Consider the following 20526-nt stretch of genomic DNA (forward strand, 5'->3'; position numbering starts at 1 on the left):
TAATAAAATTGTAATTATATCTTTTATTATTATACAAACGACATATAGAAAAGCCTAAGTACCTGTTTTATAAATTTATTTATACATCAAAAAATGTATGTCATCCTCTACTTTATATTTTAACATACAACCGTTTAAGTTTATATGATAAATACAATAAAATAGCTAAATTAATTAAATTATTATCATTTATAAACATTGATAATTAATATAATAAAACTTGTTATAAACTAAGCACCATATTCAATTATTATCAGTTATCACCCTTAAATATTTAACCAATTTAGGTACCACGAACCATACAAAGTTCATTATTATTTAATAATATAGATACCTACCCATTTAAATAGATACTTTACAATTCTATAGACATCGATAATTGTTCTTAATACATAAATAAATGAATAAATAAATTATACATGCATACCTATAACTAGGACTAACTATAAATTAGATTTAGTAGTAGTTAATTTTGACAATAATAAAAGCATTTCTACGTTAAAACTGAGTTCTATAATATTAAGTTTCATAAAACTATAAAATAAGTGTTACCATTTATTACTTGAATCTTATTTAAATATTTCAAAAAAATAATTCTGTATAATACAAAATCAATAATTATTAATAGTTAAGTACAATAAAATAAATAATAAAAACCCTACTAGATTGTTTTAAAGGATTTTATAAAACATTTAATATTATAGATTGTCATAGTATAGTTTATATAAATGTTGATCTGATGATTTTCACTAACTATTTTTTATGAATAATTTATTGACTAGTTTCATACGTATTTGCGTATTGAATTATCCATTATTTCACAATTTTATCTTAAATGATATCCGTTTATGTCTTATGACAATTTATAAGTGAACTATAGATATTATGTAGATTGTATTATTATTACAAGTATATTTTATATTAGATAAAAATCAATAAATTAACTGAGTATTGTTTACGTAATTATAATAAATATAATAAGCCTAAACCTAATATTTTGGAGATTAGATTAAACTATTGTTTGTGAATTTATTTCATAAAACATATAAATTTATTTAAAAAAGTTATATATAATTATACCTAGTTTAATACATAGTAAATAAGTATATTATAGTCTTATAAAAGTATAAAATGAAACTAGAACTCAGCTTTATCGTTTGCGAATATTTCAACAATATTTATCAAATAGTTTTTAGTTAATATATTAGGTGGGTTTAGTACAGTATGCCAGGCATTTATCATGCAAATGCCTAATATATATTATAAAAATTATCTCGAGCAATATTATTAAGAACTACTTTTATCCTACTCGTACTCATACTTACGAAAAAATTTCAATTTAGTCCAAAATAGAAACCTATATAATATTTTGTAGGTAGCTAATATCTGCAATGGTGTTACAAAATAAGTAAAAATAAATAATTCAGAACTCAGAGGGTTTTTTTTAAGTTTTTAATGAAATTATTAAGATAACTACCTAATAATATTATTACGATAGTAATAAAAATTTTGCATTATTAAAAAATGGAATAAATAACACTTACACGGATAAAGTACTCATCCCTGTACACACGACTACTGCAGTTTATTATTTTCAAATAAATAATAATAACTCAGATAAAAGTAACTCGAAAATCTATTTAACTACTTAAGAGAACGCTTTTTAATAAAATTGAATAATATTTAAATACTAATTCAAAACCAAATACAAAATTTCCTACGTTCGTACGAGACGTGCAAAACGCCTTCTTACTCATATTATGTTTATTTTTGAATATTGAATTAGAAAAATATGAAAAAAATTTGATATCGTAGTGTCGAGAGGGAGTCATGAAATTTTTTTCCCGCGTATATTCTGCAAGGGGGGGCAGTCAAGTGGGAGAATAAGCACAATAATCACGCCCATCAAGTGATAAAAAAATCTTAATCTGTATGAATTATTATTATTCATATTGTGATAATATATACTCGTAATAAAGCGTGCGGGTATATATATCCGTATCAGATATCAACCACCGAGAAAATTCCAAAATATAATAACCACAGTAATATTATAATATACAACAATTTGTGATATACCTAATGCATAGTATATTATAATGTATATAATATAGACGACGAATTACGTATTATGCCGTTGCCGTGCGGTGTTGATCTCGTCACTGCCCATGGTGCACAGTCCGATCACCGCCGGCTCTACTAATACATCTAATAGGATCTGCTGGTGCGATTTAATTTAATATTTTACATCGATATGTGACATAATAATATTGCGTAACCTATGTGTGGATGAGTTTCCGGTGGTTTCGACTGCCCGAGACACAGTCACCGGTGGCATACGCTTTACCTATTTATATAATACATAATAATATACATATATGCGATACAGTGCGACTGTATGATATACCGTATAATCGGTAATTCGGTTAGGTCCAACGGCCGAAAATCATTTATAATAACTGTTGTCCCAGGATATCGGTGTCCGGACGGTGGAAGCGTACTCGCTGATGGCCGACTCGTAAATGGAGGCGTCCTCGCGGTTTCCCCGCGACCTGTACGTCACGCACAGCCAACACACGAATATGACGAACAGCTGGAGCACGACGAACGCGACCAGCACCAGGGCGAACGCGTACGTGTTCCAGTATGTGTTCTGATGGTCGCCCGCGGCGTTGGTGGAGGTGACGGTGCCACTGCTGCCGGAGAAGTTGATCTCGTGACCGGGATCGCCCCGTTGAGCTTCGAATTTGAACTTGTCCTCGATGCGGATCTCCTGGAAGACCACTTCTTCGGTCTGGTTGCCGCCGCCGACGCTACGTCTGCGGCGCCGCCTGAGGGGAAAAAAAGAACGCGATCGATTAAAATCTAGCGAAAAAATCAGTGCTTAAAATAGGATGTACCGTATTATTATATACATATTATATAGACCTGCAGTGATGGTTTTACTGTTTTATTGGGCTGACTAAAAAATAAGAGTACTAAATTTCGTTTCGTTTATATACTTTATGCGCAGCCCGTTATACCAACAAAAAAATTATTTAATGTATATATTATACCATTCACAGAATAATCTTCGAGAAATTATATTTTAAAAATATTTAATGACGGTGTGTCTATAGTGTCTACGTATAAAAAGTATAATTAGACTTTACATTTTGAAAGCATTAAAATTATATAGTAAGCTTACGATACACATTACTTTTTTCCTCGATTCGCAACATTTATAATAATATCGATAATCTATTAGGTACTTTAATAAAAGATTAATAACAGCCAAAAAGTGAGTATAACAATATAGCAATATTTTGCTTTTTTCAGATTTTTAAATGTATCAGTAAAATCTTCAGTTTTTACTATTGATCTATTACAATATCTTTTTTAATAATATACAACACTGATAATAAGTTGAAAAATCGTTTTTATGTCATGCACTAATTGCCGTCTAGCCAGTCGATAGCAATATTTGTTCATTGTATTAAATTAATTAATACACTGCCTAGTATAAGTTAATTACACAACTAATCTTATTTTTGCGGCGGAGATGTTGACAAAATATTTGATGGTGCTAGACACTCCCAGCCAATGTAAATAATCGCATAATGTACACACATTTTTATTATGAAATGCTTAATTTGTGTATATTGTAAAATAAATACCTAAATTGTATACCTAATGTTATAATTTAATAACTAGTATGGTAATTCCTCCTACCTCGTACACAACCGTGTATATTTTATGTTTCTAAAAGTCTTAAAAACCAATGTCTAATTTTTTCTCAATGGAGGATAGAAGATCGATTAGTGTTTAATTAAAATATTTAAAAACATACTTTTTTAAAGTTCAAGAGAGCATTATTACCGACTTACCGGCCTAATTTTACAATACACGGTGTACAATAGCAAAATATGTTATGTGGTAGGTAGTAGGTACTGAGGGCCGTCCGAAAATAAAAATCGAGAAGAATGTAGTCCAAAAATATTTGTACAAATATACCACACACTAAGCATCACATTAATAATCTATAACGATTAACACATAGCAACATCACAGACCTATATACAGACCGTCTACAAGATTAACAATTGCCTAAATGTTGCCCCTTAAATAACACAAATTCATAATAATATTAGATATAGTTATCAAAACAGAAGGTATTTATTTGATATGCTAAATACAAATTGTATTTTGTTTTAAATAAGCACATGATAAAATATTTAAGAGACACTTATTGTAGATAATTTGGTTAATAATACTATTTTTGTAAAAGTATTTGAAAAATGCCTATAATTTTAAACTGTTTTGAAATTTAAATTACTTTTAATTCGAGTAATTTTATGTTTATTGGAGAGGTATTACGATTTTTTCGACTAAATTAAAATATGAAAATCTGAGGGGGTGATCCACATGACCACGTCACCCACGTCACCCCTTCGGAACGGCCTTGTAGATACTAGATATCTAACATGTATATTATATTTGACGGGTTATTAAAAAAAAATAATAATAATTACTTTACTAATAATCTAGTAGAGCGATTATTGACTAAACAGTAAACAATGAGTATATATTTATTTTTATTCTACATAAAAATAATTGTTTTACCTACGTGTGACATAATTCGTCATTTTGGTAATTCGGGTTTGGTAAACATTATTGTTTTATATATATATATAAATATACTAATCACAATTGTTTTACATAGAATATTGGTAAACGCTGTAATCACACGTCGATATAGAATTGGAAAATATTACAACTCGTTGAGTTATATAAACTATACTGTCTGGTGTCTATACTCTATAGTCTATTCTATAGTTTATATATTACGATGTTACAACTTGACGGTAATCAATAGTATCAGTTGGTCGATAACATTAAGACTAATCGGGTAATATCGGTTTCATACGATTACACGAACACAGTAGACGTAGAATAGCGCCTTTATATTATGGTAAAATACTAAATTTGTGTAATTTGATCAAACTATTAATGTAATAAATAATAAATAATACAAAAAAAAACTGTCAACGGTATTATACGTGTTATTCAGGAACGTTTGTCGAGTACTATAATTATATTATATAATATAATAATATCATCGTATTATCTGTAATTATGTTGAATTAACAACGACACCGGCATTAGTGTCTTCAAATATCGACGTGATTTATTTAATTTTATTATTTAAATTCGATAACTGTACTGTATGTCGTTGCGCAATTGTAATACAACAATGTATACCTATAGCGCCTATCTGGAGCAGTGGACCCATCTGAGAATATCCGTTAGAGAAAATATAGGAGTAAATTAAATTGAATATAGGGCTGCGAATAAATGGGTCGGAAAATAGTAATAATAATAAGGCTCCTCATAATGACATTTGATTTTATAAATATGTACTACGGTGTTAAAAACCGAGTAAGTCATTGAGCTGTACAGAAACCGTGTGGGAGGGGACCTCGTCATTGAGTAGGTCACTATAATGTAAAATGTGTAGGTATTCAAGATTTCAATAATAAATTATTGGACACGGAGAGAAGCGATTGTGAGCTGAGATGGTTTGTCAACAAAATAATTCGATATTTTGAAGACAGAATTTGAAATTCAAAGTTTATGAAAAAAAATCTTAATAATTATTTTTGATATTTTTTAAAAGCTACAAGAAACATGTTTGAGGAATATTTTATTAAATTTTAACTAATAGTAATAAAATTTCAAAAGTGTATAATAATAACAATATATACTATACATTTCTAAAATATTTAAAATGTTTTTTATTTTAAAAATACATATCTATATAAACAACTTTGTTTTAACTTTTAAGTAATTATGATTATTTAATTTAGAATTACAACAAAAGACATAATCAATTTAGTTGGAATAATAATAATAAAAATAATAATTTAATATTCCTGATTTTTTTTTTATCGTATTTTAGATTCTGAGTCGAACGATGAATATATTGATTTTACAATTATATTTTTTTCCCTTGTATAGATATGTTTGTAATTTTTGTATACACATATGTAGAAAATTGGACCTAGTAATATTTCTGAGAGAACAAAATTGAAAATATCCAGTGTTTTATAAAATAATCAGGAAAATCGAAAAACAGGAACTTTTACACAATACTATAATAATTAATTAATTTTGTTTTTTAAACTCCAAAATAAATCAAAGTATAAATTTTTGAAATTTTCACTAAATATTTATATAAGCAACTTGTGTATGTTATATTAAAATTTTCAAAATATTTTGATTTATTTATAAACATTTTACATGTTTTGGTTTTTTCTCTATATAGTATATAGAGTGTATGAATGATGACAAATATAATTTTGATCGAGTTAAAAATGTTGAAAATTTATTATCAAGTTTCTCATTATGTCATAAGTTTTATTATAGACAGCAATTTAAAAATAATAAAGATAAGCATGATTTTTTTTTTTATAACAATTTGAAGTTACAATGTTGACAAAATTAGTCAAAATTGTGAAAATTTACAAATTATTTTGTAGTTAAAAGTTTATACAGTTTTCAATTTTTATAGCTAAAGCTAGAAAATTTAATACAAGGTTTCTCATTAAGTTATAACTCATAAAGAATTCAATATAATCAAATTAAGTATAACGATTTAAGTCATTTTGATTTAAACATATATATTGTTCGTGGGAATTTGAAACTTTTTCAAACTTTTGCAATAAAATTTTTTTGATTTTTTTTCAATCTTGCTTAAGGAAAAACTAAAATTAATTTAAAATAATACATTGATTTTATAATATTATAAATTTTTTTCGTTGTAAAATATCGATTTCTATTTAAAATATCACATTATCACCCATGTTTACGATTTTAATTTTGATTTACCTATAAGCTATTATACGTACGTGAAACGTGATATTACACGCGACAATAAAAAAAGCCTAAAGAAACGAAATGTTAATTATTCATTAATATTTTATGAGTTGGGACTTATTATTCTGGTGAGCAGTATTATTGAATTTAAAATTTACATTCAATTTTTTTAAATTTTATATTAATTATTTGTATTTAAAAATTAAAAAACGATTATTATTTTTATATAAAATATCGATTTTATCTTTTTAATTTAGATATACATTTTTTTATTGTTAAAATAAATTCTATATTTTGACATGACATTGGATTTTTTAGAAGATTTTTAACAATTTTCATGAATATTGAAACTCAATATTGATCCAATTTTGATTTAAAGCTTTGTTTTTTCGTATATTAGTATATTTTATATACAAAATTACATTTTCAAAATATTTAGTTTGATTATATTATAATATTGCCTATTTATAGTTAGTTAATACGTATACCGTATAAATAATAAAATAAATTACTATTATAGTAAATACCTAACATCAATATATTGTTATTGTATTAGACCGACAGAACGTCTCCGTTAAGAATATTAGGTTTTTTTATGCGATGATTTATCATTGAATTCAAATACAACACATCCATTGACGTCCAATGACTAGATACATTTAACTCCTATTGTACAGCTGAGCTGTTACCTACTTTTCCGCTTTTTGTTTTCCTATATTCTTTTGAAAACACTGGGAAACATTTACTTTTGACATCTCAAATGTCAATACAATTTTCTACTAGAAATGTTACCTCGAATATTTTTGCATATTTCAAAAATTTTAATATATGGGTCATATTTTATAAGTGTTATGCTTATTGTTATTCTAATTTTTAAAATTCTATAAAAAAAAACATTTATCTATATGTTTATTTTCTAATTTTAAAATGTTTTATGTTGAATATTTACATTTTTAGACTATATAGGAAATAGGATGGTGAACTCACACACATCTTCATATGCGTTCCATCGTACATTGCAGATCACAACTGTAAACCTTCATTTCTAATTATCAATTCAAGTTATAAATATTAATATAATTATTGCCTACTGATATCGTTGTACAGAACTACAGAGAATATAACTTGAAAATATTAGTGCATTTATTTTAATGTTTTTTAGAGTATAAAATACGGGGTGTCCCACGGAGATCTGACAAATGAAATCACTTTTGTTCTAATCAATATTTAAAAAAAAATTCTTTTAAATATAATTCATAGATACTTGCGCTACATTTTTAGTATACATTTTTTATATTTTATTTTTTAATACTGAAAATAAAAAACTAAAAAATTGATAAAAAATATTCGAAAATAGCCAATTTGTGAATCTAATTTAAAAAAAATTTAGATGGTAAAAACATTTATTTAAGTCCAATGGCTAATTTTTTACAATTTTTTTAAACATCAATATTCTCGTTAAGTAAATTACGATCTAGTTTATGTAAAAAATAAAAAAAATAGTTATATTTTAACATGCACCTATTTAAAAATGTTTATATAAAATATTTTAAAAAAAAATTATATTTTTTGAAATTATAATGTTTCTGACATAAACTAGATCGTAATTTACCTAATAAGAATATTGATATTTAAAAAAATTGTAAACAATCAACCACTGGACTTAAATAAATGTTTTTACCATCTAAATTTTTTTTTAAATCAGATTTACAAATTAGTTATTTTGAATATTTTTGACATTTTTTTAATCAATTTTTAAGTTGTTTTTTCGGTATTAAAAAATAAAAAATGTAAACTAAAAATGTAGTGCAAGTGTCTACATGACTTATATTTAAAATAAATTTAAAAAAAATTATTGATTAGAGCAAAAGTTATTTCATTATTTCATTTGACAGATCCCCGTGAGACATCCTGTATATAATAATTCTATAAAAGCGCATATTTTAATATTTTTTTATAATCTTATTGTTTTAAGTATATTATAAGTTAATAATATACTTATAATTTATAACATATGTACCTTCCAAAGGAGTCGGCCCGACGGACCGCCCCGTTGTGGCCCACCACGTTGCAGTTGATGGGCTCGCACTTTGGCAAACATGGCGTGACCAGTGCCTTGAACTGAACGATGTCGGACGTGGGGAACTTGAATGCGTCGAACGGCGCCTCCAGTATCTTGACGGTGCCGCCACCACCCGTGTCTACGGCCGATATCGGTCCCATGATCGCCGGATCCGTGGGACAACCGTCGGCATCGATGAGCAGTATCTCGCTGGTGTCCACGCCGTCCAGGGCGATCAGCTCCCGGACGAATATCTCGTACGGCGAACGGTCGTCGAGTATGTGGAATCGGAGGCTGAGCGGGTCACCCACCTGCGCAGCGTGTATATCACCACCCGCCCGGTTCGTGATCCTCATCATCACTGTGGGTGAGATTACAAACGCCGTTTCTTCTACGCCGTTGCCACTGACTCCGCCGCCGTTTTTGTCGGCCGCGTCCGACTCCACGTCGTCATCGGATTCCACGGCCGGTGCCATCGCCAGCTCAATTCCCTGGCCCACGCTCCGATTTTGTAGGTCGTACGAACACCGCACCGACAGCCCAATGTCCTGGCCCGTGACGATCTGATCGTGGTGCTACGGGCGTTAATACAGAAACAGTTAGTGATACGAGTCCCTTAAATTTACCGTGTACGATTTACCAGTAACAGGTAAATTCACCAAAAATATGGATAATGTCAAATCATGACGAAATTCCGTTGGAAAAAATCAATTTTTAATGGAAATTTATCGATTCTAGCGAAAATTTGTTCGTAAAACGTTTTACGTCGCGCTTTGAGATAGTATTTTACCGACACCCACCCGTAATCGAGCAAATGGTTTTACACTTATATCTGTAAAACTAATCCTTATTCATTTTTATAGGCATTTGAAGTTTAAATTCGACGAAATTAGATGTATTTAAACAAAAGTTAACGATTTCAGTTATTTTTATGTAGGTAATTCAAAAAATATCAATTGTAAATACTTGAAACATTACATAAATTATTATTTCTTATGCACAGTTAAATTTTCAATTTAGAATCATTGTGGGCTACTTATTATGAATGAACCTATTTACGTTATTCTATATTGTTGGCTTATAAGTTAAAAGTTAGTACAAATATAAAAACATAATATTGTATTTGACAATTTTGTCAAAAATTACTTAAAATTGAACCTACATTGCATAAAATTACATATAGTAACATAAATATTTCATAAAATATTCTTAGAAGTGGAAGCTGACACATTATATTAGACTTAATCTTTTTAGTACACAAAGTTAATGTATACTCAGCAAAATATATTCGTTAAAAATTCGATTTAAATGCATCAAAATTTATACCGCAACTATACTTAATAATTTGCAAGAAAAAAGATAATTTTTATTTGAAAAAACAAATTTTGTATCGCCACAATGCATTTCTTAAACGGTAAGATAAAAAATGTAAATAATACAAAACACGGTCCATAAATAGCTATTTAAAAATTCCAAAAATCTAAATTCAAATTAACGCATTATCAAAGGAAAAAATAGCGTGGGGGAGGGAATAATATAGCACCACGGTCGGTGAATTTGCACCCCGCTGCAGTCATTTATAATACGAATAATATCCTTACCTGGATAATGATTTCGGTGAAAAACTTGCCGGGTTGGTCCTGCCGGACGTCGCAGTTCGGGCTGTGGTAGTCCAACCTCAAGTCGAAGTCCAGCGTGCTCTTCACGTCATTGACGCAAGAATTCGGCCGGTTCTTGGCGTACACCTTGCCGTCGAACAGCCGGTTGGTATGCACAGACGCGACCATGTCCGCGCCGCGGCAGTCGATCTTCACGCTGAAGCACGACGACATCTGGTAAGTGGTGGCACCGGCCACCGTCAGGTAAGGGCGGTGGTCCAGCTGCTGCTGCGACAGGCTGGACGTGCTGTGGTGCGAGACGCGGCACACGTTCACGCCCGTCTCGTTGTAGTCGAACGAACGGCACTGGAACTCCTTGGACGACAGGCAGATCTCCTTGCACCGGTCCGCGGTGGCGACGTTCTCGTAGATGGCGTCCACCGTCCTCAGCAGCTTACCGCCGACCTCGGCGAAGTCGCACATCTTCGGTTGCTCGACCACGCAGTTGGACTCCATGTAGTCCACGACGTCGGCCGACCGGTTGCTGATCGGCGGGCGCCCGGACACGGTGAACTGGTCCACGTCGTTCAAGTAACAGTCGCCGGTCTCCTTGTTGAAGTTGACGGACCTGCGAGCACGTCCGATCGGACATAACGACAACGTCAGTCAGCGTTTGTTTATTATTGCAAATGACACGCATACACTGCACTGTTATATATATATATATATACGAAGGTAGTATATTATCATGCTATACGTAAGCACATATCAACCTATACGACTGTATATTTGCGTGCAGAGTAAAGTATTCGAATAATTATACTACAACTAGTTCGATTTTAATGGCGCATTCCCAATGTATTCTACTCCGCGCAAAAGTATTTCGAATACTTTAAAAGTATACGCGTTAGATGAAAAAGTTAACCCTATTGCGTTTTAATAAAATGAAATTTAATAACGCGTTTCAATGTACCAGTTAGCCTCTTCGACTATTTTTATAGATATTTAAAATAAAAATTTGTTTTTTATCGTATTTTAAAAAAAATAAATACTTTCAAGAACAGTATTTGTAAAGTATTGGAATAATTCAAGCTAATATCAAGCTTAAAATTTTCAAACAAAATAAAACCTAAATATTAATGCAAAAAATACACGAAATAGCGCTAAATATTTTATAATTTAAATTAAATATTTTGTTTATTTGTATTCATAAAATTATATGTTAAGTGACCCAGTGGTTTTTAACGCCATTTTGACCACAAAAGTGAAAAAGTATTCCGAATACTATAAATTACATATTAAACGTAAAAAGTTAGTCCTGGCTCTTAGCAGCGGCTTGCATTATGTATCAATTGCACTTAAATAAAATTTAACATAACTAACGATTTTCGATGAATATTGTTATAATATAACTTAGCTGAAGTAGCCAATAGCCAAGCATAGATATATTATATTAAAATGCAAATTTGTTTTTTTATAAGTGTATATAGTACACGGAATATGGTAATAAATATTACTTTAAAAATAGTTTTTAAAACGTATTGGAATATACTTTAAACGTGTAGGCTAACACAATTTTAATAAATAAAATAATTTATTCGTTGAAACTGTTATAATAAATTATGAAAACACAAATTAGGACAATTTGATGTGAAGTATTGAGTACAAACTGCATTATAAAAATTAATTTATTATATTTATACATTTAATATCTATTTCAAATTGCAATTCATATTTGATAAATATTTCTTTTATTATATTTTAACTTCAATAGGTACTTATAGTTAAATCTATATAATATATCTTACATAAATATTTATTTTTAAACAATTCAATTATTAACTATTAAGTATATACTATATAGTTTCATATTATTAAATATTAGCGTTTTATTATTTTAATATTTATAATTAACTATAAAAATATTTTTTTAAATATTGTGTTTGCTAATGTTTATATAAATTGTATTTATATTTTATTTACATACTGCTTGCTAGGTAGCTATTATTTAAAAAAAAAAAATCCCACATAGGAGTATAAACTTCACAGCAATTTAAATAATAGCAGATGAACGAACAGTATATCAATTATTCATAGTTATTATCTTTTCAAGATGGATACTTAAAATTCTAAATTCTTACGGCCACTTAAAACATCAACAAAAGTGGTACAATTGAGTTCATACATTAAAATGCGATAAAAAGAATTAATTTAGAAAACAATAATTATTACGATAAACATAATATTGTTATTGTACCTAGGGTACATAAACATTATGAATTTAGGTCATTCTATTTTCTATTTATCTCGCACGTGTTGTGTCGGCGTATATTATTTTATACTATTATCAACTGATCACGAGACACAACACAAACCGGAAACTAATTATCTTTGATTTTATTTGAAAATCCACAGCACGACTTAATAAGTAGTGTCCAAATAAAATATGATATAAGATGGTAAGAAATTAATATCGATTTAAGATTTTTACTTATTTAATATACGTATAACTATTAACTACACGAATCTGTATATATTTATCAGGTGATTAGTACTGCAACTTACTTCTACATGCATTTATATGTAAATTTATAAAAACCTATTTAGGATAAAAAAAAAAAAAGTTAATGTTTATTCATTTAGAATATAGTTTCTGTTATATAAGTACTATAATTTTAGTGTCATATTCATACAATTCAATATGTGTTATTGGTTCAGACTGCAATACAATATAAATATAATATATATATATTTAGCTATTTAGAATTTCAGTTCATAAACTTGATTTGTCAATTTGTCATTATGCTTTAAAAACATTTTGACATCTCTATTATATATTTTATTTCAGGTTTATATTTATACAACTAAATTCCATCTTTACTTAGGCCATGTTATCAAGTATTAGAGTTTTATTATTTATAATGACATATATTAAAAAATATCTTTAAAATATTAAATAATGTTAAATATTGTTTGCTTTAGCTTATAAATAATGAGCTATATTTATTAACATTCTAGTAGCTATTATTTAAAAACCCTCCCGAAGGTTTATCTATATAATATGAAAATAATGTCTTTGTTTCATAATATCACTCTGATTTTTATCGTTGATGATTACCTACGTTATTATTGTTACTAATTCCTATAATATAGAATATGCATACAATGCATCTCGCAATACTAATAAGTTATAATACTATTATACATTGTAAATATAGCTTACTGTCTATATGTATTCAATAAAATAATACAATTTTACTATTAAATACATTTATACGTAAATTAGAGATATAAATGCATATTTAAATGGGTACGTAATACCCATCTAATTATAATTATTTTTTTTTTTTTTTTACACTATTGTATAATACTATAATATTGACATTTTTATAGACGTATCTCTCTTACAATTCAAATCATAAAATAAACAATTGAACGTTTGGGAGCTTTTATCCCGATAAATTACACTGAAAATACACTGAAATTATTTTTCACCGTAACGTCCGTAACGATGCTCTATGTATAATAACTATCCACCCATGATAAATTGATGTATACTATAGATTGGTAATGATAGTACAAGTATAGGTACATATTGTTAACTGTTAAGTATCGGAACAACGCGAAAAAACAAACAATTTCCTTTAGATCTTTGCAAGGTTATGAATTCTAAGAAAATCGCGGATATGTACAACAATACGGGATACGTCACAATTATATGTATAGGTACCTAGTCACTTGTGTTAAGTATAATATTATCATGTTAAATACAAAGTTAAATAATAATAATAACAAATAACAATAATATTATGGTAGGTGAATCGAAAACGGCGTTTGTGCGAAGTGAGACGACTCGCGGTTAGGTATCTATACATATTGTTATCATGATATCGTCGCGTGACGACCGGTTCGCGGTTACTGTTATCATCGCGTGACGGTCGATCATCGCACCACGTCAAAGTTGATCGATCCGGCCGACGATTTAAATCACTAGTTGCTTTTTAATAATTTTTATCGTAATTTTTACAGCTACCTGATATGCGCTTAAGATGGATTGCAAGTAAAGACAAAATATGGCGAAATAAGCATTCGAAAGGCGTTCATCGTATAAGGTAGTTGCAATTAGGTATATTAAAAACCATCGGCATTTATACAACGTGGAATCTTATAACTGGCCGTCATCTGTAGTTCTGATAAGTGTTTATTATTATAGGTAGTTATTTTCGACATTTGAAATCATAATATTAGGAGCGAAAATAGGCCATACTGTATAGAGAGGAATTACTAGAAGTCACCTATGAAATTGATTAAAAATACGTAGGACGTACAGGACGTCATACCTCTCCTATAACTAAAATTATTATTTTAGTGGGGAGAGTTTAAGACATCCCCAAAAAACTAAATACTCAATAGACACATGTTAAATACACGTACTAAAATGTATAGAATACTATATAGATATTTGTAAATATGGTCTAAACAAATAAACAAATTCGTACTATAAGAGGTATTTAGAATTTCTGCACTACACGCATACACTTTCAAATACAATTTATACATGACACTCCTAATTTATGTATCAATATATTAAGTTTTTTATATTAACCATGATTTGTGAGTTTATACTCGATCGTATTATACGGGTAATAATTAGTTATTGTTTAAGTAATTTTTTTATTTTTTATTGAAAACTTCGTCATGATTGTTGATTTCACATATATATGTTTTCCACCTCTAGAAAAATGAGTCTCCCCATGCCTACACTCTATGAAAACGGTATTGTTATATCTACACCTGCCAATACAATATTTTATTCGAAAATACGCAAATATTACAATGAATGAACGTTCCGCAGTGAATTGGTTGTCCAAATATGTCGCATATAATAAAATTTTTGCAATATAGATATAACATATAACGTACTATATAAGTGTATAACTATGATCCTGTCAAGTAAAAAAGTTTTCTAAATTATTCAATGAAGAAATATTTAAGATAGTAAATTACGAGCTAATACATTTTTGAGCTCTCTGCTAGTACTTCCGTGCGCTCCTCCAATGAGAAAAGTTTTAATTTCAATTTCATTATTACAACAGTTACCTACAATAATAGATAAATAATAGGCATATCTGCTGGTACATCTGTAAATTATAATACCTATTTATATATATGTATATCAAATTGTTATAATGGTACGTGTTTGCTGGCAGTATAATATATTTACAAATTATGTATATAGTTCAATTATTGTTCTCCATAAGAACGATGACTTGACAAATTATTCGGTTCAGCTGTCTGTATAAATGTGATCATTATATAATCATTTGTCGTACACATCCGTTTTAAAGTTAATATATATGCACGTAGGGTAGGTACACAATGAAACCTTTAACGCCCAAATATTCCGTCTCTGCCTATAGCCGCGGTCTGGTCTGCGTTGAATGCATTTCCATACGATTCTCCGTCATAGACCGCAAAGTGTGTATTGTGTACCTATATACATTATAGTACAGCGGGTTATTGACTGACATGTCAATCAGAGTATATACCCGAGAGAAGTCAAGACGTCACGGATCGTCGGGCTTAACTGTGGCGGGCAGGATGCTGTAGCCGTGGACTGTCCCGAACAAGGCTGTATAATATAGCCTGCAGTTATTATTATTTTTTTATTATCGTCTTCGTCGCCATCACAGCTCATTGGGTTTCAGATTTGCTTACATCCGAGTAGTAATTCTGAGTAAATTGTTCGAGTGGCATGTGGGCGGCATGTGCGACCAGACCCAGGTCCATGTAATATAAATGCCTAACAATAATAATATCGTGAAAGACCGAGGATTATAAAGTTATATATTGTGTCATTGAAAACCGTCGATGATAAAATCGATAAAAAAAAAATAAAATATTATAATATTTACCGTTATTGAGTAATTAGTATAAATATTTTACTTATATTAACTATATTAACTATTATTTACTAATATTAACAATAATTGTACTATCAGATACAATATATAAGTATTTAAAGTACTACTAGTACTGTACTAGATATGTGAATATGTAGGTTTTCACATACATTATACTATAGCACAGATGATTTATCAAATTGCAAAATTCGTTGAAAATATTTTACTTTATATATTTTTGGGTTTAGAGAATAAATTTTAACTAATTTTTCATATTTTAGAACATATTGTATTATTATCTAAAAAGAAGTTGTAATTGTTCATTTCTGAGATTGGATTATCTTAACACAAAAAAAAAATAATTTGAATTACAAAAAAAAATTATGGAAAACGTTATTGAATAACTTATTTGAAACATTGAGATTTATTGTTTTTTTTATCTTGATTATTTTTAATTACTAATTACATTGGTATCTTGATCATAGTTATGGTCCTCGTGGACTATGATTTGGTCAGTTTAACAAAATTGTTTACCAGAAACCTAATATTGAAACCAAATTAACCAAAAAATAATACACAAGCATAATAAAACAATTTAAAAAAAGTACCATGCATATTTTATTAGTTTTTAATATTTTAAGGTTTTTATTTTTTTTAGAGCATAGTAGTATTATATTTCAACTTTTAAGGACCTAAAAATCCGCTCTCTAAATAATACTATTTGTATATACTATACCTACGTTATTAAATATTATAAATAATAAGCAAGTCAAATCGGAAATGTTACTTAATAATAATTAATAATGTGCATTGATATGATAAGTATTTAAGAACCAAATAAAAAGAAAAATTGAAATATAAAGTTATAAAATATGTTGAGCTTAAAATATAATCAGAGTTAACATTAATTGAAAAAATATTTGTGGGAATTTTGGGTGCTATGCAGTTTATTGCGGGTAATTCTAAGCTGGGATACATCTTGAACTATACTGCGTGTAGGTATTTTTAAAAAAATAAATAATAATCATCTTTTTATTAGGACGCAGAAGTGCAATAAAAATATTTTTTAGAAGCACCAGTACCAAAATATATTTAGTTACGGAATTTTATGTAATTAAAATGCAAATCTATGATGTACCACACATATTTAAGTATAATATAGTATAATATATATAAATACAAGAAAAATACAAACAATTTTATTCATTTTGTTTAATTTATTAACCAGCTGTGGAACTTGTAAGCAGTGGAAAATCACAGTTATCTTTAAAAACTAGAATATAATGTGCCGTCGATCTGACCTTATAATATTATTAAAATAATGTGTTTTATTACGCTGACCCATTCGTATTTTAAAAACGTTATTCAAAAGTGAGAATAATTATGATATTTCCATATTTTAGACCAAATTTTTGGCAACTACTGAAGTTGAAATTATTTTTTTATGATCGTTCGTGTTAATTAATTTACGTTTGTATTTTTTTCTTTAGCTGATTCTACCATATTATTTTACATTGATAGTTAATAATTATTAATTATATTTAACGTACACTGTGCAGTATTTGTATTTGCATATCATGTATAGAAATATAAAATAATATGAAATTATTATCATTTTTTTTTTTAATAAAATTTTTATGTATTACAATCATATAATAGGTTATAATCATATTAATAGGCGTAACTAGTCTTTTAAATTAGGAGGGGTTAGGTTGCTACTAAAAAATTTTATAGCAAATTTCTTTAAATTAAATTACCTATTATTTATTGTTTCTATTGGTGTTTTCAACTGACTTGAATGATTATTCGTTTATATGAAACATTATATTTTTGTATATTGTAGGTAAAAATAAAGTTAATACTAATATCTTTATAAGCACGTACATTTACACAAAAATTCTAGGGGGGCTAGAGCCCACCCGAGCCCCCTCCTAGTTACGCCTATGATTACAATATACTATCTTTCAATTTTTTAGTTCTATATTTAATTGATTTGGGTTGATATGTACAGATTCTGAACAACTTCTTTCAGGACGCTATTTATCCTGTTTTTTTTATCGATTTCAATTATTCCGTATTAATTCATATTAATATTTACATAATATATACAATATACATTATACGTATATAGAATATACATATTTATTTAATTTTAATTTTAAATTAAATAAATTTGTTGACAAAATTATTATGTTATCGTATAAGGTACAAATAATAATCACGAGAATGGATATCGGTGAAAATACGTAATTTATAATATATAGCTTCATGTCGATCGGCGATTGTAATCCAATTTTTGAAATTCGATAAATAAAAATAAATATGATTTTTGGCATCGTTTATTTTTTTGTTTTCATTTCAATAGTATTGTTATTTGTTACAACTGTTCTAAAATACTATACATATATTTTTTAATATTATCAGTATTGGTCAACTTACATTAATTTTAACTGCAATATACATAACAAAAGTGTTGATATATTATATGTACAGTTTTTGATTTAATTAATTTACCGATATCATATTGTACAAGTCTCCATAATATTTTAAACAGTGTCTATATACTTGCCTATACTTTACAATAGGATGCAATTAGAACATAAAACGGTGAGGCGTGAAGAATTTCGTTTTTCTAATTTTGAGACGCAATCGATGATCTCCAATAAAACTCCATAAATATAATATTATTTTTTTCCCAAGGGTTGCATCCCCAGGAGAGTTTTCCAGCGAAATGGTTTGTGATAGCGATGAGCGGCTGTAGGTAATAGGCATAGGCGTAACTAGGGGGAGACTTGGGTGGGCTTCAGCCCCTCTCTAGAATTTTTGGGTAAATGTATGTGCATATAAACATATTAGTATTAACTTTATTTTTGCCTACAAAATAACAAAATATAATGTTTCATATAAACGAATTATCATTCAAATCAGTTGTAAAAACCAATAGAAACAATAAATAATAATCAGATTAAAAAATGTTCGCTATAAAACATTTTTAGGAATTTAGGCCCCCCTGACTTAAAGGACTATAGTTACACTTATGGTAATAGGTCTTATAGGCGCGTCTATTATCTATACATTATAATATTAAATACGCGTATGGGTATACGACACACGCATTGACCGCGGACGACCTTAGGTTCACTTGACAAGGAATAAACGCCGCACGTGCATATACATGCATACTTGTCTAAACATGCGCACATGGTATACGTATGTATATTATAATGACCGTGCTCTAATGATTTTAAACTTACCATTGTATAGGTATATGGGCCGGTAACCATTACCCACTCGCCGTTATACGTATCACGCCGATCGGCCGTCAAGTTTATATTGTTTCGCGTTGGATATTATATAGGTATACGTCGTATATATGTAACATAATTATAATATTATACCGCGGAATGATGTTCTTTTTAACCGAGACTATCCCATGAGATATATTCGATGCACTTACTCGTACCTATGTGCGTGTATTTTTTTTTAACGCCAGCTAGTCTTAACCACGGTATATATAAAATATACATAATTATTTATACAATGACATTATCCTCTTGTTTTATTATTTGTTTAGACCATTGGACCATATCGATACATACATCGAATTACCTATATAATATTGTATAGTCATCTCCATAACCACCACGAACACTACATAGTGCCTTAAGCTCAAGCATCCGTTAGAATTTGAACCAGACATGAGTTATTTTTTTATTTAGAACTATGGATGTGCCTATATGGAGATTAATTAGGTAAATAAATATTTTTTTATATTTCTTGAAAAAAAAATCAATATCATTTATAAATAAATTCGGGATCATTGATTATAAATACCAATATAACAGTATTCAAACAGTTTTTGATTAATCAATAATCATATGTAGCAAGATGAATATAATGTATTTACTTTGGATTTATTTGGTAATAAACTGTTAAATGTAGATGATTGTAATTTTTAACATACAATTATAAAATAATACGGTTTTTACACTTTTTAATAGATTACGAAAATCATAATACTTTACAATTTGCTATTTTTTTTAAATAATTAATTATTATGATTCATTTAAAACTTAAAAAATTTCAAAATGTTGTTTCAATATCAAGT

The 20526-nt window shown here is 28.5% G+C and overlaps 1 protein-coding gene across 1 annotated transcript in view; it reads right to left on the reverse strand.

Moving 5' to 3' along the window:
- Window positions 1-8: 8 nt before the first annotated feature.
- The window catches only part of LOC132924638 (uncharacterized), a 54572-nt gene continuing 34054 nt past the window's right edge, over window positions 9-20526 (reverse strand). The window contains exons 3-5 of the mRNA XM_060989058.1: window positions 10519-11143; window positions 8876-9492; window positions 9-2831 (exon numbers count right to left, since the gene is read on the reverse strand). Of these exons, the coding sequence (XP_060845041.1) occupies window positions 2447-2831; window positions 8876-9492; window positions 10519-11143 (1627 nt within the window). The 3' untranslated portion in view covers window positions 9-2446. The remainder of the gene's footprint in view (window positions 2832-8875; window positions 9493-10518; window positions 11144-20526) is intronic.

Source organism: Rhopalosiphum padi, chromosome 3 (genome assembly GCF_020882245.1).
Source record: "Rhopalosiphum padi isolate XX-2018 chromosome 3, ASM2088224v1, whole genome shotgun sequence".
Lineage (NCBI taxonomy): Eukaryota > Metazoa > Arthropoda > Insecta > Hemiptera > Aphididae > Rhopalosiphum > Rhopalosiphum padi.